General features: G+C 38.0%; 1 protein-coding gene across 1 annotated transcript in view; it reads left to right on the forward strand.

The window, feature by feature from the left end:
- ADAM9 (ADAM metallopeptidase domain 9) overlaps positions 1-24,543 on the forward strand; it is a 105,247-nt gene that overhangs the window by 76,231 nt on the left and 4,473 nt on the right. The window contains exons 17-20 of the mRNA XM_060086204.1: positions 8,887-8,967; positions 9,215-9,320; positions 14,622-14,763; positions 16,426-16,513. Of these exons, the coding sequence (XP_059942187.1) occupies positions 8,887-8,967; positions 9,215-9,320; positions 14,622-14,763; positions 16,426-16,513 (417 nt within the window). The remainder of the gene's footprint in view (positions 1-8,886; positions 8,968-9,214; positions 9,321-14,621; positions 14,764-16,425; positions 16,514-24,543) is intronic.

Raw genomic sequence — 24,543 nt, forward strand, 5'->3', positions numbered from 1 at the left:
ACTTTGTTATGTTTGTTCATTTGTTTTGGTTTTTAGATTCCACATATAAGTAAAATCATATGGTATTTGTCTTTCTCTGAGTTATTTCACTTAGCATAATACCCTCTGGGTCCATCCACGTTGTTGCAACATTCTTATTATGGCTGAGTAATATTTCATTGTGTGCATGTGTATGTGTGTGTGTGCATATGAACATAGGGGTGCATATATCTTTTTAAATTAGTGTTTTTGTTTTATTTGTAAAACTACCCAGAAGTAAAACTTCTGGGTCATATAATAGTTCTATTTTTAATTTTTTGAGGGACCTCCATATTGTTTTCCATAGCAGCTGCACCAATTTATATTCTCACCAACAGTGCACAGGAGTTCCTTTTTCTCCCCATCCTTGGCAACACTTGTCATTTATTGTCTTTTTGATAATAGCTATTCTGACAGGTGTGAGGTAATATCTCGTTGTGGTTTTGATTTGCCCATTTCCTTTATGATTAGTGATGTTGAGCATCTTTTTATGTGATGCCTGTTGGCCATCTGAATGTCCTCTTTGGAAAAATGTCTATTCAGATTCTCTTCTCATTTTTAAATCAGATGGTTTGTTTTTTGGATGTTGAGTTATATGAGTTGTGTGTGTGTGTGTGTGTGTGTGTGTGTGTGTATTTTGGATAATTTACCCCTTATCAGATATGTCATTTGCAAATATTTCTCCCATTCAGTAGATGACCTTTTCATTTTGTTGATGGTTTCCTTTACTATGCAAAAGCTTTTTAGTTTGCTGTAGTTCCATTTGTTTTCCTTCCCTGAGGAGACATATCCAAAACAATATTGTACCTTTAGTTATTTTTGATTTTTTAAAAAACTTTTATACTTGAGATAAAGTGATTTACACACCATCATTACAGTATTAGAATATTCTGATTTGACTATATATTTGCCTTTACCAATGAGTTTTATAGTTTTTTATGTTTCCATATTGTTACTTAGTGTCCTTTCATTTCAACTTGAAGAAGTCTCTTTATCATTTCTCGTAAGGCAGGTCTAGTGGTGATGAAATCCCCTAGCTTTGTTTGTCTGGAAATGTCTTTAACTTTCCATTTCAGGAGGACAGGTTAGTACTCGTGGTTGGCAATTTTTTTCACTCAGTACATTGAATATATCTTCTCACTCTCTCTTTAGAAAGGTTTCTTTAGAAAAATCCACTGATAGCCATACTGGGCTGCTGGTAGATTTCCCTAATATGTGATGAGTCATTTTTCTCTTGCTACTTTTAAAATTCTCTCCTTGTCTTTAACTTTTAATATTTTGATTATTGATTATAATATGTCTCAGAGCAATCTTCTTTGGGTTGACCTTGCTTGGGGTCCTGTGAGCTTCCTGTACCTGAGTGTCCATATTCTCCCAAGGTTTCAGAAGTTTTCTGCTATTAATTCTTTTTTTCTTTTTTTTTTAATTTTTGGCTGCATTGGGTCTTCGTTGCTGTGTGCAGGCTTTCTCTAGTTGTGGTGAGTGGGGGCTACTCTTCATTGCAGTGTGCAAGCTTCTCATTGTGGTGGCTTTCTGTGGAGCATGGGCTCTAAGCACACGGGCTTCAGTAGTTGTGGTGCGTAGGCTCAGTAGTTGTGGCTCACGGGCTCTAGAGTGCAGGCTCAGTAGTTGTGGCACATGGGCTTAGTTGCTTCGCTGCATGTGGGATCTTCCTGGACCAGGGATCGAACCTGCATCCCCTGCATTGGCAGGCGGATTCTTAATCCCTGCACTACCAGGAAGTCCCTACTATTAATTCTTTAAATTTTCTTTTTGCCCCTTTCTTCCTTCTCTTTCTGGGACTCCCATGATGCGAATGTTTGTTTCCTTGATGGTGTCCCGTAATTCACATTGGCTTTCTTCACTCTTTTTTATTCTTTTTTTCTTTTTGTTTCTCTAACGGGCTAATTTCAAGTGATCTGTCTTTGAGTTCACTGATTCTTTCTCTGGGTGATTAAGTTGGTTGTTGAAGCTCACTGCTGAATTTTTCATTTCTGTCATTGTATTCTTCTGTAGGGTTTCTTTTTGGTTACTTTTAATGGTTTCTATTTCTTTATTAAACTTCTCTTTTTTTTTTTTTTTTGCTGTACACGGGCCTCTCACTGCTGTGGCCTCTCCCGTTGCGGAGCACAGGCTCCGGACACACAGGCTCCGCGGCCATGGCTCGCGGGCCCAGCCGCTCCGCGGCATGTGGGATCTTCCGGGATCGGGGCACGAACCCGTGTCCCCTGCATCGGCAGGCGGACTCTCAACCACTGCGCCACCAGGGAAGCCCTAAACTTCTCTTTATGTTCATTCATCGTTTTCCTGATTTTGCTGGGTTGGTTACCTGTGTTCTCTCACATTTCATTCAGTTCCTTAATGATGATTATTTTGAGTTCTTTATCAGGCAGACTATAGATCTGCATTCTTTGGGGTCATTTATTGGAACTTTATTAGTTTCTTTTGGTGTTGTCATATTTGCTTGATTCTTCCATGTAGCCTTGCATTGGTGTCTGTGCATTTGAAGGAGCACCAGTCTTTACAGACTGGTTTCAGCTGGTAAACACTTCCTGTCTGTTCTGTGTGCTGATGGGATTACCTCTGGGATCTCAGTCTGCCTGGTTTGGAGCTGGTTACAAAGCTGTTTCTGGATGTGCAGCAGGGCCTGCAGTTGGTGAACTTTTTATCACGGACTTGGTAGGGCATGGGTGCTGACTGGTCCCTGGGTGGATTGAACTTCCTCCAGTACCTTTTTCAGGATGTGGCCCCAGGACAGGGGTCTGCCACAGGGTCCACAGTTGGGTCCTTAAACAGCAGGCCTATTACCAGTTGCATAGACGGGTGGGGCTCTCATCAGGTACCTAAGAGGGCTGCTGTCTGTTCATTAATTGGGTCCCTGGATGGGCAGGACTAGCCCTGGACTGTGACTGAGATTGGCTGGAATGAAATCCCAGAGCTGTTTCAGATTCCACAGCCAAAACTGAAGTCTGTAGGCCTAGTTCTTGAGGCATGGATGTGCATGTCCCCAGCCAGGTCCTTGGATGTGCTGGACTGCTTCCTGACTATGGCTTGAGGGGCTGGAGCTGAGTGTAGCACCAGTTCAGGATCTCATGAGGCACAGACATGAGTATCTCCTTTCTAGTGTCTCTTCATATAAGGTCACTAATCCCATTGGACCAGGGCTTAACCATCATGACCTCAACAAACCTTAATTACACATCTTCAGATACCATCACATGTGGATTAGGGCCTCAACTTATGAATTTTGAGGGTAACACAATCATTGAGTCTGTAACAGACAGCCACTAGAATGGACTTTAGTTAATTGAAGTTGGATAATATTCATTCCTGCCTCATTGCCCATGTAGCTTTTGCTGTTGAGTCGTGCATTGTACTCGGTGTGCTAAAGTCTGGTTTACCTCAACATTGGTACATTTCAGTTGTTTTGGGTTGTTTATTCTTGGTTTGGGCATAAGGAAGAAATATTGGTCAGGGTTCTCCAGAGAAACGGAACCAAAAGGGTGTGTGTGTGTGTGTGTGTGTGTGTGTGTGTGTGTGTGTGTATGTGTTTATATATAGAAGGCTTTTTATGAGGAATTAGCTTACACAATTATGGAAGATAGGAAATCCCAAGATCTCAGTGGGCAAGTTGGAGACCCAGAAGAGCTGATGGTGTAGTTCCAGTTCAAAGGCTAGCGGGTTTGAGTCCCAGAAAGAGTTATGATTTGGTTTGAGTCCAGAGGCAGGAAAAAACCAATGTCCCACCTAGAGGGCAGGCAGGTAGGAGAAATTCTCTCTTATTTGGAGGAGGATCAGCCTTTTCATTTTATGCAGGCCATTAACTGAGTGGACGAGACCAACATATGGACAATCTGCTTTACTCATTTGATCAACTTAAGCACATCCCAAAACATCCAGAAATATCTAGAATATATTAGAAATATCTAGAATAAAATCCAGAAATATCTAGAATAATATTAGATCAAATATCTAGGCACTCTGTGGCCCAGTCAAGTTGATACATGAAATTAACCATCACAGGTCCACACCTTGTCAGCTTGGTGTCCATATGCATCTCCTTAAACCATACATAATCTCCAAGACAATAACAATCTTCAAAACAATCTTGAAGACAATAGCACGGTCATAATTCTGCCTAACATGGTAGAACTGTGTACAACCATTGTATCCTGCTTACAACCGAAAATGCACTAAATCCTACTTGGAAGAGGAGATAAAATCTTTGGCCATTGTTTACTTTTCTTAATATCCTGTAACTTAAATCCTGTGATGTAAAGTTAACAATACTTAAAGTCAGTACATTGTGAGTTACCTAAGGGACTAAGAGAGAGAAGAAAAAGATATTTGATACACATATACACACAGGCATATCATAACAAAATAAGGAGGAAATACTCATGATAATTACAGTTTTTGTTTCTGTAATATAGTTATAGCTGGTATTTTTAACTACCTTCTTCCCTACTAATTCTGTACTCTCTTTGCCTTCAGCAAGGACCTCAGCTGATTATGGTTCTTTACTTGGCAGGATGCCCTAAACCTTCATTCCTGAAGGCTCTGGGCTATTAGTAGTCCTGCCAGGATTGGGTTGTTGTAGTTTTCTATTGGTCTTTATCACAGGGTGTGATAATACTAAGAAATGCCCTAAGGGATCTCCTGTATTCCAGACATACTCTTCCTTACTACCATTGTGGAGTAGCAGTCCAATTTCCCCTTGTGAGTCAGGATCAGTCACCCCAGCCTACAGTTACTCCCTTCTTTGTTTATTCAGAGGCATGAACTTAACTGGAAGTCTTAACTTCCAGTTCAGTGGCGTCACTGTTGTGTCTCCTGATGGAAGCATTCCTCCCTCTAGAACTAAGACTTCTAGGCCAACAGAGCATAAGGTCCTGGGGGCAGTAAGCAAACATTTTGCTAGTGGGTCACAAGGAGGAATAGTAAGAGGTGCCACTGCACTTCCACCCCTTCATTCCTGGACCCATGGATCCTGGCACCCTCTGTCTCATGTAGGTGGACACAGAAAAGTAATCATCACAGTCGGTTATTACAAGTTATGAAGTTCAGAGTGAAAATGTGAATGGGAAAAAAAATCTGTAAAAGATGGTGGATTGTAATATTCATCTATCCTGTTCGCCTTGCCAATATCTCTCAAAATATAAAGGCACAAATTAGGGAATAGATTCCAAAGTGTGAAGTATATGAGATTTCATCAGTAGATAAAAACTTCAACACGTTTTGAAACTGAAAGGGGAGAGAAAGTATTGACAGTTTGACTGAGTAGTGGGACCTACAACTTACAGTGCAGACTGATAGGGTGTGAACAAAGAGCCTGTATCTTAGTCTGGCAGAACCCTAAACAGATTGGTGATTTGGAAACAGTGGTTATAGCTGAGAGGGGTTGGTGGCGGGAGGCATGGTATTGAAAATGGACTTAAATGTATTCTACCAATGGAGAGGCTAGCTCTTCTGTCTGTCTGCTTCTCCTATCTTGTCAACAAAGCATCAGCAACCAGCTGCCTGTTCCCCTAGGAACAGGTTGGAGATGAGAAGATAAGATTTTTGATATTATTTGGTCATCCTCCTAGGATATGTCTGTCTCTCTGTCTTAACCCTAGTATACTGTTCTCCTTCATGCATGCATAACTGAACTATAGATGGATTGTTACATAAACTTGGACGATTCTGTGAGGAAGCTGAACAAAAAGACTGAAACAGAAAAATGAGAGAGAAGATAAAAGCCTGCAAGGTTCAACTAAAGATTTTAAAATCCAACTAATTTAAACCTCTAATTTAGAGAAAGAAAACAGAGAAGCGAACTTGTGTCAGAGTACTTGTGAAGAATAGCTTCCAGAGACAAACTCCCGGCCCCCCCCAAACAAACAAAGGTCACATATAAAGGGATGAGATTGAGAATTGAAATCTGGAAACCAAGGGAACAACACATTCATGTTTCCGAAAGATTCTCAACCTAGAATTCTATACACAGCCAAAGTAGCAATGAAGTGAGAGGGCACAATAAAAACATTTTAGACAATGTACCTTTTCAAATTTTCTTTTCAGAAAATTTATCTTTATTTATCCTGTCTTAGGAAATCATCTAACACAATGTTCTAACAAATGAGGAAGTAAACCAAAAAGAGAATTATAGTCTAGGACACAGAAGAACGTCAAAGAGAAATTCTAAAATAGAAGCTATGTACCAGGCCAGGAGAGTAATCAGTTTAGATTGGAGCAAGTGGACCCTGCAGGGAGGTTTCTAGAGAAAGAGGAAACTTGAAAGAGAAAAGGACATGAGAACTTTCTTTTTTTTTTTTGGTGAAGAGATTGAATACTGATATGACAAAGGCCAGTTGTATAAGAAGAAAGACAGGGATTAGCTGTAGTAAAAACAAAAGCTATATAAGAAGGAAAATACACTCTTAGTAACTCACTTTGAAATCAACAGTGTTTTGTCCTAATTGTTGGCAAGGGATATTTATTCCCTTCTTCATTGTTTCCTTGTGGAGGAACTTCCATGAGAATAATGTTCCCAGGCTTTTAAGTGACTGGGAGGTGAGAAGAGGCTGGGAGAGTGGCACATAAGACTCTCAGAGGATATTAAAGAAATGCAGATCCTACTGTGAGGTGGACTCCCATCAAGAAGCTCACCCATGAGCGGCTGGGGATGCTTTGCCTGCGGATCCTCCCAAGTGGCCAACAGGCACCTCCAGCTCGCTGCATGCCTTACCCAGATACCCTTCACCCTGTGGCCAGCACCCTACATGCCCTCCCAACAGCGGTGCAAGAGTGAGCTTTTGCAGACAGCTAGTGAGCATGTGCAGAGAGCCAGCTAGAAACTGCTGGCCAGAGAGGGAACACAGATTTGAGCTCCAGCTTTGGAGAGGGTTGTCAGCACTTGGCTTGGCGTGTTGCAGGATTGAGAGAAGAGAATAGGCTTAAGAATTCTTCCCTAAGAGGGAGCAAGAAGTATGGAGCGGGCATGTCCTAGAGAATCTGAGAAAGCCTCAGAATCCCTGGCAGGACTGAAAGAAGGTATTTCTCTCATAAAGGTAGTAAAGACTGGAGGAGTTGACTGCTACTTCAGATGTAAAGATAGTAATGCAGAACTTCCAGGAACATGAAAAGTCAAGGAAAGATGACAACACCAAAGGATCACAGTAATCTTCCAGTAACTGATCCCAAAGACATGATGATCTGTAATGTACCAATAAAGAATTCAAATAGCTGTTTGAAGGACGCTCAATGAACACAGAAAAGACAATTTAATGAGATCAGGAAAGCAATACACGAACAAAATGACAAGTTTAACAAAGAGATAGGAATCATAAAAAAAGAACCAAACAAATTCTGGAGCTGAAGGATATAATGGATGAAATGAAAAAAAATATAATAGAGAGCATCAATCTTAGAATGCATGAAGCAGAAGAAAGAATCTGTGAGCTGGAAGATAGGAACTTTGAAATGATCCATTCGGAGGAAAAGAATAACAAAAGAATGAAAAAGCATGAAGGAAGCTGATGTGATCTATGGCATAACATCAAAAGAAGCAATTTGTGAATTATTGAGTTCCAGAGGAAACTAGGGAGAAGGGGGCAGAAAGCTCATTTAATGAAATGATGGCTGAGAACTTCCCAAAGCTGAGGAGAGAATTGGATATCCAAGTTCATGAAGCAAATGGGTCATCAAACAAGCTCAACTGAGAGATCTTCTTCAAGACACATTATAATAAATCTGTCAAAAATTAAAGAAAAAGAATTAAAATTAAAGAAAAAGAATTAAAGAAAATGCAGCAAGAAAATGGAAACTTGCAGCTTACAAAGGAAACTGTACAAGGCTATCAATGGATTTCTCAGCAGAAATCTTACGGGCCATATTCATATTCATATCCATATTCATTTATTCTGCTAAGTCCATATTCATATCTTTCTGTTTTTCTGTTGGGTTATCTTTGTTATTGTTTTTACAGGCTCCTCATATATAAAGAATATTAACTGATAGTCAGTATGTCTGTTGTAAATATTTTTTACAGTTTGTCATTTGTTTTGCCATAAAAATTAAAATATCATGGAGTCATTTCAATTTTGTCTCTTAAAAAGGATGTCTGTATATTTGCATGAATTAGTTTCATAATTAGTCATGATATTGGAAGACAGGTTTTGTCTTGTCAACAAAGTATCCTTTTATTCTTATTTTGGAAAGAATTTTAAAAATTAACATGACTGGCAAATTTTAGCAAATGCTTTTTTTTTTTTTTTTTTTTTGCGGTACACGGGCCTCTCACTGCTGTGGCCTCTCCCATTGTGGAGCACAGGCTCTGGACGCGCAGGCTCGGTGGTCATGGCTCACGGGCCCAGCCGCTCCGCAGCATGTGGGATCTTCCTGGACCGGGGCATGAACCCATGTCCCCTGCATCGGCAGGCGGACTCTCAACCACTGCGCCACCAGGGAAGCCCTCAAATGCTTTTTTGGTATTTATTTTAATAATGACAACTTATGTAAGGTATTATAGTAATAGATTTCCTATCATTGATCCTTTTCTGTAGTAGTGGGATCATCTCTGAGTTGAAAAGATCCATTTGTGAATTTTTTACTTTGGATTTTCACATCTATATATGTATGGAAGGATAGATTATAGTTTTATCTTTGTTTTTGGCCTTTGTGTCATCTTTGATCATTAGTTCTATCCAAATTAGTTAATTTCACTTATTTTTCTAAATTTTCAAATATGTGATATGAGAATTAACTATTCCTTTAAAGTGTGAAAGAATTCACCTATGAAATAATCTACAGCCAGATCTGTTTTTTTTCTGGCTAGTTTATTAATGTGTTCAAGTTTTCTTTACTCATTACTTCTTTTTTTTTCAGATCTGTAGAAATTTCCAATGTGTAAATGCATCTGTTCTGAATTATGACTGTGATATTCAGAAAAAGTGTCATGGACATGGGGTAGGTAATAGCTTCTTTTGGTTTGTTCATGAAAGTAATGCTGAATAATGAGAATTCTTAGTGAGGATTCTCTGTAAGACTTCCTAGATTTTTAGATATTGGGGAATTTAGATACCTGATAAATTGTTCATTCTTAAAAAGTGTCTATGGATTTGCATGAATTTAGTTTTTTCTCTTGGTTTCTATTCTTGGGTTCATCATGTAGAGCAACATTCACAATTAACAAAAGTGGTATTTTGTTTTGAAGGTATGTAACAGCAATAAGAATTGTCACTGTGACAGCGGCTGGGCTCCCCCCTATTGTGAGGCTACAGGGTACGGAGGAAGTGTGGATAGCGGACCTGCATACAATGGCAAGTAATGTGGAGGGAAGTTAGTGTGGTCTCTCAGTGGCCCGTGTCAAAAATGGGGCATCCTTGTACCTTGCCCTCGCTTCCACATCCATTCATCTATTTGTTTCTTTATATTTAAAGTTGGTTTCTTGTAGGCGGCCTGTAGCTGGGTCTAATCCACTCTGCCCATCTCTGCCTTTTAATTGAGTTGTTTTAGCCAATTATATTTAATTTGATTATTGATATGTTTGGGTTTAAATCTACCGTATTGATATTTTTCTATCACAGTCTCCCTTCATGTGATATTGTGCCATTTCAGGATCCTTCCATTTCTCTCCTCTCAGCTTTTGTGCTACTGTCATCATACCACATATTTTATAAACCTATAATACATTGCGATTATTACTGCTTTAAACAGTTGATTATTTTTAAAAGAAATTTAAATAATAGAAAAGGTCTTTATATTTACCCACATAGTTACCATTTCTGGTGTTCTTCATTTTTTTGTGTGAAGTCAGATTTCCATCTGGCATCATTCAATTTCTGCATAAAGGTCTTCTTTTCACATTTCTGCTGGTGACAAATACTTTTAGCTTTGTATATCTGAAAAAGTCTTTATTTTGCCTTCCTTCTAGAATGATGACTGGGTAAAGAATTCTAAGGTGACAGTTTTTTCCCCCCTTTTACTTCTTCACAGATGTTCCTATGTTGTCTTCTGACTTGAACTGTTTTTCCTGAGAAATCTGCCATCATCTTTTTTTTTTTTCATTTTCTGTTTATAGTGTGTCTCTTTTTTACCTTCTGGTTGCTTATAAGATTATCTCTTTATCTCTCATTTTCAGTATTTGATTATAACGTGCCTTGGTGTGCTTGCGATTTCTTAAACTTTTTGGATTTGTGCTTTTATAGTTTTCTTCAAATTTGGAAAAATTTTGGTCATTATTTCTTCAAATATTTTTTCTTCCTTTTTCCTTCTTTTTCCTCTCCCTCAGGGACTCCAAATACATGTATATTTGGCTACTTGGAGTTCTTTCACATCTCAGTGATTTGCCTTGATTTTTAAAAATTCTTTATTCTTTGTGTTTAATTTTGAATAGTTTCTATTGTTATTCTTCAAGTTCACTCTTCTTCTGTGATGTCTGATCTGCCATTAATTCCATCCAGTGTATTCTTTATCTTAGACATTGAAGTTTTTATCTCTGTAAGTTCTATTTCTCCCTCCCTTTTCCTTTTGTTTTCTTTCTCTCTCTTTCTTTCTTTCCCTGTCTCTTTTTCTTTGCCTGCTTTCCTTTCTTCCTTCCTCCCTCCCTCCATCCCTCCTTCCCTCCCTCCCTCTCTCTCTCCCTCCCTTCTACTCTCTCTTTCTCCATTCCTCCCTCCCTCCCTTCCTTCCTCTTTCCTTCCTCCCTCCCTCCCTTCCTTCCTTCTTTCCTTCCTCATGTCTCTACACAGCATGTTCAATCCTTACTTATCTTCTTGAACATGTAGAATACATTTATAATAATTTCTAATGTCCTTGTCTACTAATTCTATCATCTGTATCATTTCTTAGTTTTGATTGATTGATTATCTCCTCATTTGGGGTCATATTTTTCTGCTTCTTTGCATGCCTTCTAACGTTTTTACTGAACGCCAGAAATTGTGAATTTTGCCTGTTGTATATTAGGTGTTTTTGGATTTCTGTTGCTGAACTTTGGGCTTAAGCTTAAGTGGGCTTAAGCTACATGGATGTAGTACGGTTCTTGTGAATCTTTTTTTTAAGCTCTATTGGGGGACCTCAGCAGCATTTAGCCTAGGGCTGATTTTGCCCCATTACTGAGGCAAACCCCTTCTGTTTATTCTACTCAGTGCCATTAACTATGGAGTTTTCCACTGGAAATGGCAGGAACAGTCATTCTTTCCAGTCCTGTGTGAGTTCTTGTGTTTGTTCCCACTAATCCTTTCAGGTGATTCTTTCTCTGGCTTCAGGTGGTTTCCTTACATGCATACACTGATCAGTACTCAGCTTAGTATTTGAGGGGAACCCTTTGCAGATCTTTCAAGTTCTATCTTCTATCTTGCAGCTGCCTCCTTTCTGATACTTTGCCTGTGAACTCTAGTTGTCTTGGCTTCTTCCTCAGACAACTAGCGTGCATTCCTCAACTCGAGGAGACCACTGGGTTTTGCTTGGATTCCCACACCCCTCATCACATTCTGTTAACTTTCTCTAGGCAGCAAACTGGGATTGTTGTAAAGCTCACCTTATTAGCTTTCTGTCTTTCAGGGATCATTGTTCTTTATTGCCTTATGTCCAATGCCATGAAAGCCATTGCTTCATGTATTCTGCCTGCTTTTCTGGTTGTTATAGCTGACAGGATAAATCTTGTCCCTATTACTCCATCTTGTCTAGAAGCGGAAGTCAGAACTATGGATGTTAATGGCTGTGTATCATTCCATTGATGGATGTGCCATAACTTGACTTAGCTGTTGTCTAATTATTTGACATTAGGTTGTTTCTAAGTTTTTGATACACATTGATAACATTGTAGTGTACATCTTAATACTCATGCATTTTTCCCAATTGAAGTATAAATTGCCAGTTATGGTATTATTAGATTGAAGGGTATAATCCTTTTTATGATTCTTTTTTTAAAATTAATTTTATTTTATTTTTTAATTTTTAAAAATTTTTGGCTGCATTGGGTCTTCATTGCTGCCTGTGGGCTTTCTCTAGTTGTGGTGAGTGGGGGCTACTCTTCATTGCGGTGCGCAGGCTTCTCACTGCGGTGGCTTCTCTTATTGTGGAGCGCAGGCTCAAGGCGCATGAGCTTCAGTAGTTGTGGCACGTGGGCTCAGTAGTTGTGGCTCATGGGCTCTAGAGCACAGGCTCAGTAGTTGTGGTGCATGGGCTTAGTTGCTCTGTGGCATGTGGGATCTTCCCGGACCAGGGCTCGAACCTGTGTCCCCTGCATTGGCAGGCAGATTCTTAACCACCACTGTGCCACCAGGGAAGCCCTAGATATGATTTTTTATACAGGGAAGCCTACAGGGTTTTTTTTATGATTCTTGATAAAAATTCCAAATGAACTTGTGTAATGCCACTGACAGTATGAAGGTACCAATTTTAACATAACCTGGCCAGTGTTGGATGCTTTAATTTAAATTTTGTCTACTTATTAGTAAGTATAAACTGATATGTCAAGCTTACTTTAATTTTTCATATTTTTATTTTTAATTGGGTTGAGTGTTTCATGTAGTTTCATATAACTTTTGGAACAGAAAGTTTTGGTACTTTTACAAATTTAAAACTATGAGGATAACTTCACAGTTTACCACTCATGTTCATATTTACTATATTCTTTCACTAAAGAACATGAAACAGACAAAATTAATATTAATGAATTTTTAAAATTATAACAAGACTTTAAATCCATAAGCCATAAAAAATAAGATTGATAAAATCAGCTACCTCAGAACAATAAACTTATGCATGGAGAAAAGCATTGTACCATAAGACAAATGACAAAATGGGGAAAATATTTCCAACTCATATACAGATAAAACTATTCTCCCTAATATATAAAGGTTTTTAGAAACTGAGAAGAAAAAAAACCAATAGACCAACAGAAAAACAGTCAAAAGACCGAGAAGAAAAAGAAATACAATGTTTCCTTAAACATGAAAAGTTGCTCAAATCATAGTATAAAAAGAGAAATGCAAATTAAAATCATAAAAGATATAGTTTTTCACCTTCCAGGTTGGCAAACAGGCAGAAGTTTGACTCTATAGGTGAGGCTGTGAGGAATTCTTTTTTTTTTTTTTTTTTCTTTTTGCGGTATGTGGGCCTCTCACTGTTGTGGCCTCTCCCGTTGCGGAGCACAGGCTCCGGATGCGCAGGCCCAGCGGCCATGGCTCACGGGCCCAGCCGTTCCGCGGCATATGGGATCCTCCCAGACCGGGGCACGAACCCGTATCCCCTGCATCGGCAGGCGGACTCTTAACCACTTGCGCCACCAGGGAGGCCCGAGGAATTCTTGTATATTGCTGGCTGGCCTTCTAACTTTTAAAAGAATTTATTTTACTGAAGTATAGTTGATTTACAATGTTGTGTTAATTTCTGCTGTACAGCAAAGTGATTCAGTTATACATGTATATACATTCTTTTCCATGTTCTTTTCCATTATGGTTGATCACAGGATATTGAATATAGTTCTCTGTGCTATATAGTAGGACCTTGTTGTTTATCCATTCTATATATAATAGTTTGCATCTGCTAATCCCAAACTCCCAATCCATCCCTCTCCCTCCACGCATGCCTCTTGGCAACTACAAGTCTGTTCTCTATGTCTGTGAGTCTGTTTCTGTTTCATAGGTAAGTTCATTTGTGTCATATTTTAGATTCTGCATATAAGTGATACCATATGGTATTTGTCTTTCTCTGTCTGACTTACTTCACTTGGTAGGGTAATCTCTAGGTCCATCCATGTGGCTGTAAATGGCATTATCTTATTCTTTTTTATGGCTGAGTAGTATTCCATTATATATATATGTACCACATCTTCTTTATCCATTCATCTGTCGATGGACATTTAGGTTGTTTCCATGTCTTGGCTATTGTGATTAGTGCTGTTATGAATATAGGGGTGCATGTATCTTTTTGAATTATAGTCTGAATATATGGCATGCTAACTTGTAACCACCACTGTGGTAGACAGGTTGATAGTGCCTTAAAAAAAATGATGAATGCATTCACCTTCTGATACAGCAGTTCTACTTTTGGGAAATTATTCTACAGATATACCTGCACCAAAATGATATGATATATGTACAAGGTTATTCATTATAACATTTTTTTTTGTAACAGCGAAGATTGGAAAAATAAAAGTATTAGTAGGGTACTTACTGACTGAATAAACTATGGGACATCCTTGCAATGGAGTTTTGTATAGCTGTATAGAAAATGAGGTGGTGCTGTATATATAGTTTGGGAAGATATGTAGTATAGCTAAGTGATAAAAGTAATGTGTGGAATAGCATTTATGCCATGCTACCTTTTGTGTAAGATAGGGTTAACAATAAAACATATTTTGTTCTTATATTTACATGAAGAAATACTGTAAGATTATATAAGAAATTAATAAAAGTGGTTATCTTCAGGGAGACAAAAATGAAGTGGGCAAGCATGAGGAGTGAACAAGACTTCTCAATATATTTCAGTTTATATCAGTGTGACTTTTGAACAATGTGAAAATTAATGTAAAATGTTTCATCACCTAGTATGTTCTAGTTAATATGAGTTAACCTCTAATTTAATGATCATTAATGTAAAATCCTTCTCTGTAGAAAAGAATACCGCCTTGAGGGACGGACTTCTGGTGTTCTTCTTCGTCATTGTTCCTCTTGCTATATTGGCTGCTTTTGTCTTCATTAAGAGAGACCAGCTACAGAAAAGCTACTGCAGAAGGAAGAGATCACAAACATATGAGTACTTAGATTATTTTTCTTTTAAATTCATATTAAAAAATTTTAAGTATAATCATTATTAATGATGATAGTCATATCATAGAAGCTGGTTTAAAAATAGGGTTCTAAGTTATCTCTCCTTTCTTTTGACATGATTAGCAGGAGTTAAAGGGCAGTGGTGACTCAGCCACCTCTTATAATGGTGAGGGGAAAGGATTATGGTGACCAGCCTGTATGCTACTGAAAATGGCTGCTAGGCTTCATTTTACTTGAGTTTGATTTCTGATAGTGGAGTAATTGGACTACAACTTCTGATTTGGGCTTCATTAAAAAATTTTCTTCCATGTCTATTTCAAGTATCAGTTCTCATAGGAGAAGTGTTCTTCAGGTCTCTTTTGAAAACAGATTTTGTGAATCATCAGCTTTTAAGAAACAAGCTTTGACGGAAGAAAGGGTTGTCATAATTCAGACAGCTGATATTTCTAGTCTGTGTGTTGGACTCTTATACAGCTGTCTCTCAACGATCACTTCTAACATGTTGGCATTGGAATGTAGCATATATTAGCATGGGCCTTGTAGTCAGATCTAAGTTCAAGTTCCAGTTTGTCATTTGCTAGCATTATGAACTGGAATAATAAAAAAAGTCTCTGAGCGTTGGTTTACTTCCTTTAAAATGGGAATAATGATATTACCTATCTCTTCGGGTTGATGTGAGGATTAAATGAGGAAATACTAACAAATAAAACCCATAGCACAATGTAATTACTTAATAACTAATCTTTCTTATGATAATGATTCCAAAATGTTCAAATCTTGCCTCGATTGCTCACTTTACTTCATTGCCCTCTTTCTCACTTACCTCACTTACTGCATAACGTTTTCCTAGAGTATTCTGATGTTAGCTTTATTTTTCTTAATGTATTCTAAAACAGATTTATATTTCTTTTTTTAAAAAATATAATTTATTGAGGCATAACGCCCTCGCCCACCCTTTTCTTTGGCCACACTGAACTTGGCCAAGCATTTGGCTTGGCGGGATCTTAGTTCCCTGAGCAGGGGTTGAACCCAGGCCGCAGCAGTAGAAGCGCCAAGTCCTAACCACTGGACTGCCAGGGACTTCCCCAGATTTATGTTTCTATCCTTTTTCTTAACTTCAGACTGACCAATCCCTATAGATAATTTCCCAGTCTGCATCTCTGAAATTTTAGTTCCATAGCAATAGCTATCTCCTATACACTTCTACCTAGCTGACTTACTATCATTTTGGCATGTCTAAATCTTAGCTGACATCTTTCCATCCAGCTTGTTTGCTCCTCTTGGACTTGCTAATATTCAGAGTGACTATTTCAAACCTAGGAATATGTTTTTACTCCTCTCTGATTTCAGGAAGACTTGAGGAGAGAAGTTGGAGAACACTGGCCCAATTGACCAAATTACATAATTTCTTAGAATTTCAGTTTATTTAATTGTAAAATGAGGTTAATAGAACCTTCTAGTACTCTAAGGATTAAAACAGGGTGAAAGCTATTTAAAATGCCATAAAAATTTTAGTTGTCTTCATGATCATCATCACCACCACTACCAACAACATTGTTCTGTACTTGGGAAAATGCAAGGTCTATGTAATATATCATGTAGAAATGTTTTAATCTTAATTTAGCTCAAAAGTAATTGTATCTTTCAGGTCAGATGGCAAAAATCAAGCAAAAGTTTCTAGACAGCCAGTGAGTGTTCCTGGACATGCTTCTTCAGTGGCTCCTCCCAGAGAAGTTGTAAGTTTAAATGAAAAATTCTTTTTCTTTACTATATTATGATACCAAAGTTTTAAAGATTAAAAAAATTGTTACATCATATAGGAATAAACATAGATAATTTCCAAAGAATTTAGGAGTGTGGTCTATAGGTGGCCTCTGGGTTAGTTAATGGAATACCAGCAGGGTCCATGGCTAAGAGGAGATGGGAGAAAACATCTAGACATTGAGAATGTCTTGCCTTGAAACCAAGCTTGGGAAGTGACATGGGATTTATGCTGTCACTGTTTTCTCCTATGTCTGCTATCCTTCTGTTTTTAATGCCTGGCTTCCCCAGGGCATGTTACTAAAGATCTGGTGCTGAGCTCCTGCAATAATAGGCCTAGTTGTCTCAATAGTGGGACCAGTAATCACTGTCCTTTGGAGTGTATTAGGGAGTATTGGGATAATGATATACTTTTTCTAATATGCATATATCCCTAAGAAATATATAATATTACTTTATCTGCTTTTAAACATTATATGTTTTGCTTACTATCATATATCTGCAATGTGCTTTTTCCTTTAACATTGCTTTGTGATTTATCCCTAGCAATACATGTAGCTCTAACGCATTCATTTTCACTATTGATATTATGTTACATAAATACCACACAGTTTAAAAATCCATTTTTCTACTACTAGTTTCCATTGTTCATTACTATGAACAAAGCTAAGATAGACATTCTATATGTTTCTCATGCACATGTGTGAGTTCTAGGACTGTACTAGTACAGTGGTTACTATCCACATGTGGCTATTTAAATTTCATTTTAAATTAAATAAAATTAAGAATTCCATTCCTCATTGACACATTTTAAATGCTCGATAGATCATATGTGGCCACTATTGTAGGGACACCACAGACATAGATTGTTTCCATCATTGTAGAAAATTCTATTAGAGAGCTCTGATCTAGGGGCATACAGGAATTAAATTGCTGGGTTGAAAGATATGTGAATATTTACTGGAAAATGCCAAATTGTTTTCCAAAAAGGTTACACCGTTGTTTGATGTATTGTCAGTGGTGTATGAGCATTCCTGTCAAACTACATCTTTGCCAACACTTGGTATTGTCAGACTTTTAAAGTCTTTCCAGTTATGTGGAGGTAAGATGATTAGATATCCTTCTAATATGGAAGGATACATATGGAATCACCCAGTTCTTCTCCCTTTTCCTTTATAAAAAAGAAACAAAAATTGTTATGCCCTTTTTCCCCCTTAACCATATATCTCAGAGATTTTTCCATATCACTACATATATAGGATGATCACACAGTCCCTACATATCTAAGTTAGAAATTATATATGTGTTCTTTTTCGTCTTTGACATATTTTTTCCTTTTTTATTTTGGTAAAATATACATGCCATAAAGGTTGCCATTTTGACCATTTTTAAATATACAATTCAGTGGCATTAATTACTTTCACAATGTTGTGAAATCATCACTGCTACCTATTTCTAAAACTTTTTCATTACCCCAAGCAGAAACTCTGTACCCATGAAGCAATGTCCCCATCCCCCACACCCTAACAACCACTATTCTACTTTTTAAAATATTGAGATATGGGCTTCCCTGGTGGTCTAGTGGTTAAGAATCTGCCTGCCAATGCAGGGGACACGGGTTTGAACCCTGGTCTGGGAAGGTCCCACATGCCTCGCAGCAACTAAGCCTCTGTGCCACAACTACTGAGTATGCGTACCACAACTACTGAAGCCTGCACACCTAGACCCTGTGCTCCGCAACAAGAGAAGCCCTGCTTGCTGCAACTAGAGAAAGCCCATGCATAGCGATGAAGATCCAACACAACCAAAAATGATACATAAATTAAATAAATAAATTTATTAAAAATAAATAGTGCAGGCTTGGGGAAGGGTCCTGGTTCCCCCTCAAGGGATATACATAACAAGATCTAAAAAAAAAAATTGAGATATAATAGGCATATAACATATAAGTTTCAGGTATACAACATGATTCAATATTTGTATATGGTATGAAATGAGCACCACAATAAGTCTAGTTAACATCCATCACCACACATAGTTACAAATTTTTTTCTTGTGATGAGAACTTTTAAGATTTGCTCTCTTAGCAGCTTTCAAATATACAATCCAGTGTTATTAACTATAGTCACCATGCTGTACATTATATCCCCAGGACTTATTCATCTTATGACTGGAAACTAGTACCTTCTGACCACCTTCATCTGTTTTCACCCATCTCCCTCTCCTGCCTCTGTCATTCTGCAATCTGTTCTCTGTATCTAAGGGTTTGGTATTTTTTGGTTTGTTTGTTTGTTTTTAGATTCCACATATAAGTGAGATCATACAGTAATTGTCTTTTCCTGTCTGACTTATTCACTTAGCCTGAATGCCCTGTAGTCCATCCATGTTGTCACAAATGGCAAGATTTCCTTTTGTTTGGTGGCTGAATAATATTTTCATATATATATATATATATATATATATATATATATATATATATATATCACAGATGGACGCTTAGGCTCTTCCACATGTTGGCTGTTATAAATAATGCTGCAATGAACATGGGGGTGCAGATAGTTTTACAAGTTAGTGTTCTTATTTTCTTTGGATAAATACCCAGAAGTAGAATTGCTGGATCATATGGTAGTTGTGTTTTTAATTTTTTGAGGAACCTCCATACTGTTTTCCATGGTGGCTGTACCAATTTATTATACATTTGCATCAGCAGTGCACAGAAGTTCCCTGTTTTCCACATCAAAATCAAGGGTTGTAAATTAGTGATATTTATAGTACCAGTTAGGTTCTGTATAGGTTTGGCAATACATTTTTGGAAGATTTTATTTAAAATATATGGACATAGGAAATATGTTACCTTTTAACTAATGGAGTTGATTAGGGCCAAGATAATGCTTCATTATTTTTGAATTAAAAAAAATATAATCCTGACTAGGGCCCAGGGAGCCTGCTGAGCTCCCAGGCCGGTCCCCTGCCCTCCAAGTCACCCCCTTCCCTCCCCGGCTGCATTGGTCCTGGGGGCATAAGAGGGAGGCCAGGGAGATCAGGAGAGGCAGGTGGGGGGGGCCCTCCCAGACCCCAGACCAGAGGAAAAGGAGAAGAGGGGAGGGTGTTTGCCTGCCCACACGAGCCCAGAAAGCCTGCTGGGCTCCCAGGTGAGGTCCCCTGCCCTCTGAGACCAGGGGTGGGGGGCATGCCTGGGCCCCTTCTGTTCCATTGAGCCTAAGCCCCACCCCCTTACCCCCATCTTTTACAGCCCTGTGGGTCCTAAGCATAGGCCCCACCCACCACTCAAACCTCACCCTTGCTTAGGCCCCGCCCTCCACAGCCAAGGCCTTCCTCCCACCCCCTTTTTTTTTTTTTTCCTTTTCCCTCCTCCTCTTTTTTACTATTGTGATACTGATGTACCTTCTGGTTGTTGATTCATCTATATTTTTATTTTTACATTCTTTCTAACATATCTGTTAGTTTCCTAGCCTAATTTTATTTTTTACTTTGTTATTGTTCTTTTTCTCTTTTTTCCCACCCCACATGGCTTGCGGGATCCTGGTTCGCAAGCCTGGGGTTGGGCGGAAGCTCCTGCAGTGGGAGCTCTGAGTCTGAACCACTGAACTAACGGTAACCTCAGACCCCAGGGAATATTCATTGGAGTGAGGTCTCACAGAGTTCCTCATCTCAGCACTAAGACCCAGCTCTACCCAATAGCCTACAGGCTCCAGTGTTGGGAGCCTCAGGACAAACAACCAATAAAACAGGAACACAATCCCACTCATAAAAAAAAAAAGAGAGACAGCAAAAAAATATGTCATAGATGAAGGAGCAAGATAAAAACCTACAAGACCAAATAAATGAAGAGGAAATAGGTAATCTACCTGAAAAAGAATTCAGAGTAATGATAGTAAAGATGATCCAGAATCTCAGAAATAGAATGGAAGCACGGATTGAGAAGATACAAAAAATGTTTAACAAGGACCTAGAAGAAGTACAGAACAAACAGATGAACAGCACAATATCTGAAATGAAAAATACACTAGAAGGACTCAATAACAGAATAACTGAGGTAGAAGAATGAATAAGTGAGCTGGAAGACAAAATGGTGGAAATACTGCCCTGGAGCAGAATAAAGAAAAAAGAATGAAAAGAATTGAAGACAATCCCAGAGACCTCTGGGACAACACTAAATGCACCAACATTCGAATTATAGGGGCTCCAGAAGAAGAGAAAAGAAAGGGTCTGAGAAATTATTTGAAGAGATTATAGTGGAAAACTTCCCTAACATGGGAAAGGAAATAATCACCCAAGTCCAGGAAGCACAGAGAGTCCCATACAGGATAAATCCTAGGAAAAATACACCAAGACACATATTAATCAAACTAACAAAAATTAAATTCAAAGAAAAAACATTAAAAGCAGCAAGGAAAAACAAAAAATAACATACAAAGGAATCCCCATAAGGTTATCAGTTGATTTTTCAGTGGAAACTTTGCAGGCGAGAAGGGAGTGGCAGGATATACTTAAAGTGATGAAAGAGAAAAGCTACAACCAAGACTACTCTACCCAGCAAGGATCTCATTCCGATTCAATGGAGAAGTCAAAAGCTTTTCAGACAAGCAAAAGCTAAGAGAATTCAGCACCACCAAACCAGCTTTACAACAAATGCTAAAGAAACTTCTCTAAGTGGGAAACACAAGAGAAGAAAAGACCCATGAAAAAAAAACCCCAAAACAATTAAGAAAATGGCAATAGGAACATACATATCAATAATAACCTTGAATGTAAATGGATTAAATGCCCCAACCAAAAGACACAGGCTGGCTGAATGGATACAAAAACAAGACATGTATATATGCTGTCTCCAAGAAACCCACTTCAGACTTAGGGACACATACAAACTGAAAGTGAGGGGATGGAAAATGGTATTCCATGCAAATGGAAATCAAAAGAAAACTGGAGTAGCAATACTCATATCAGATAAAATAGATTTTAAAATAAAGACTGTTATAAGAGATAAGGAGGGACACTACATAATGATCAAGGGATCAATCAAAGAATAAGACACAACAATTATAAATGTTTATGCACCCAAAATAGAAGCACCTCAATACATAAGGCAAATGCTAACAACCATGAAAGGAGAAATCGATAGTAATACACTAATAGTAGGGGACTTTAACACCCCCACTTACACCAATAGACAGATCATCCAAACAGAAAATAAATAAGGAAACACAAGATTTAAATGACACAATAGACCAGATAGATTTAATTGATATTTTTAGGACATTCCACCCAAAAGGGGCAGAATACACTTTCTTCTCAAGTGCACGTGGAACATTCTACAGGATAGATCACATCTTGGGTCACAAAGAAGTCTCGGAAAAGTTAAGAAAATTGAAATCGTATCAAGCATCTTTTCTGACCACAATGCTATGAGATTGGAAATCAATTATGGGAAAAAAACTGTAAAAACCACAAATACATGGAGGCTAAACAGTACATTACTAAGGAACCAAGAGATCATGAAGAAATCAAAGAAGAAATAAAAAAATACATAGAAACAAATGACAGTGAAAACATGACGACCCAATATCTATGGGACGAGCAAAAGCAGTTCTAAGAGGGAAGTTTATAGCAATTCAATCTCACCTCAAGAAACAAGAAAAATCTCAAATAAACAATACACTTTTAAAACAACTAGGGAAAGAAGAACAAAGAAAACCCAAAGTCAGTAGAAGGAAAGAAATCATAAAGATCAGAGCAGAAATAAATGAAATAGAAACGAAGAAAACAGTAGCAAAGATCAATAAAACTAAAAGCTGGTTCTTTGGGAAGATAAACAAAATTGATAAACCCTTAGGCAGACTCATCAAGAAAAAAAGGGAGAGGACACAAATCAATAAAATTAGAAATGAAGAAGGAGAAATCTCAACTGGCACTGCAGAAATACAAAGGATTATAAGAGACTACTACAAACAACTATATGCCAGTAAAATGGACAACCACAAAGAAATGGACAAATCTTGGAAAGGTACAATTTTGCAAGACTGAACCAGGAAGAAGTAGAAAATATAAACAGACCTATCACAAGTAATGAAATTGAAACCATAATTAACAATCTTACAACAAAAAAAGTCCAGGACCAGGTGGCTTCACAGGTGAATTCTACCAAACATTTAGAGAAGAGCTAACACCGATCCTTCTCAAAGTCTTCCAAAAAATTGCAGAGGGAGAAACACTCCCAAATTCATTCTACAAAGCCACCATCACCCTGATACCAAAACCAGAAAAAGATATCACAAAAAGAGAAAATTATAGACCAATATCATTGATGAACATAGATGCAAAAATCCTGAACAGAATACTAGCAAACAGAATCCAGCAGCACATGAAAAGGATCATACACCATGATGAAGTGGGATTTATCCCAGAATGCAAGTATTCTTAAATATATGCAAAACAATCAATGTGATACACCATATTAACAAATTAAAGAATAAAAAGCATATGATCACCTCAAGAGATGCAGGAAAAGTTTTTGACAAAATTCAACACCCATTTATGATAAAAACTCTCCAGAAAGTGGGCATAGAGGGAACCTGCCTCAACATAATAAAGGCCATATATGACAAACCCACAGCAAACATCCTACTCAATGGCGAAAGTCTGAAAGCATTTCCACTAGGATTAGGAACAAGACAAGGATGGCCACTCTTGCCACTCTTATTCAACATAGTATTGGAAGTCCTAGCCACAGCAATCAGAGAAGAAAAAGAAAGAAAAGGAATCCAAATTGGAGAAGAAGAAGTAAAGCTGTCACTATTTGCTGATGACATGATACTATACATAGAATATCCTAAAGATGCCACTAGAAAACTACTACAACTAATCAGTGAATTTGGTAAGGTTGCAGGATACAAAGTTAATGCACAGAAATCTCTGGCATTCCTATACACCAACAATGAAAAATCAGAAAGGGAAATTAAGGAAACACTCCCATTTACCACTGCAACAAAAAGAATAAAATACCTAGGAATAAACCTGCCTAAGAAGGCAAAAGACTTGTACTCAGAAAACTATAAAACACTGATGAAAGAAATCAAAGATGACATAAACAGATGGAGAAATATACCATGTTCTTGAATTGGAAGAATCAATATTGTGAAAATGACTATACTACCCAAAGCAATCTACAGAGTCAGTGCAATCCCTATCAAACTACCAATGGCATTCTTCACAGAATTAGAACAAAAAATTGCACAATTCGTATGGAAACACAAAAGACCCCGAATAGCCAAAGCAATCTTGAGAAAGAAAAACGGAGCTGGAGGAATCAGGTTCCCTGACTTCAGACTATACTACAAAGCTATAGTAATCAAGACAGTGTGGTACAGGCACAAAAACAGAAATATAGATCAATGCTACAGGATCGAATGCCCAGAGAAAAACCCACACACGTATGGGCACCTAATTTATGACAAAGGAGGCAAGAACATACAATGGAGGAAAGACAGCCTCTTCAATAAGTGGTGCTGGGAAAACTGGACAGCTACATATCAAAGAATGAAATTAGAACACTATCTAACACCATACACAAAAATAAACTCCAAATGGATTAAAGACTTAAATGTAAGACCAGACACTATAAAACTTTTAGAGGAAAACATAGGTAAAACACTTTGACATAAGCCACAGCAAGATCTTTTTTGACCCACCTCCTAGAGTAACAGAAATAAAAGCAGATATAAACAAATGGGACTTAAATGCTTTTGCACAGCAAAGGAAACCATAAACAAGGCAAAAACACAACCCTCAGAATGGGAGAAAATATTTGCAAATGAAACAACAGACAAAGGATTAATCTCCAAAATATACAAACAGCTCATGGAGCCCAATATCAAAAAACCAAACAATCCAGTTAAAAAATGGGCAGAAGACCTAAATAGACATTTCACCAAGGAAGACATACAGATGGCCAAGAGGCAGATGAAAAGATGCTCAACATCATCAT

The sequence above is a fragment of the Mesoplodon densirostris genome, chromosome 20, assembly GCF_025265405.1.
Source record: "Mesoplodon densirostris isolate mMesDen1 chromosome 20, mMesDen1 primary haplotype, whole genome shotgun sequence".
Lineage (NCBI taxonomy): Eukaryota > Metazoa > Chordata > Mammalia > Artiodactyla > Ziphiidae > Mesoplodon > Mesoplodon densirostris.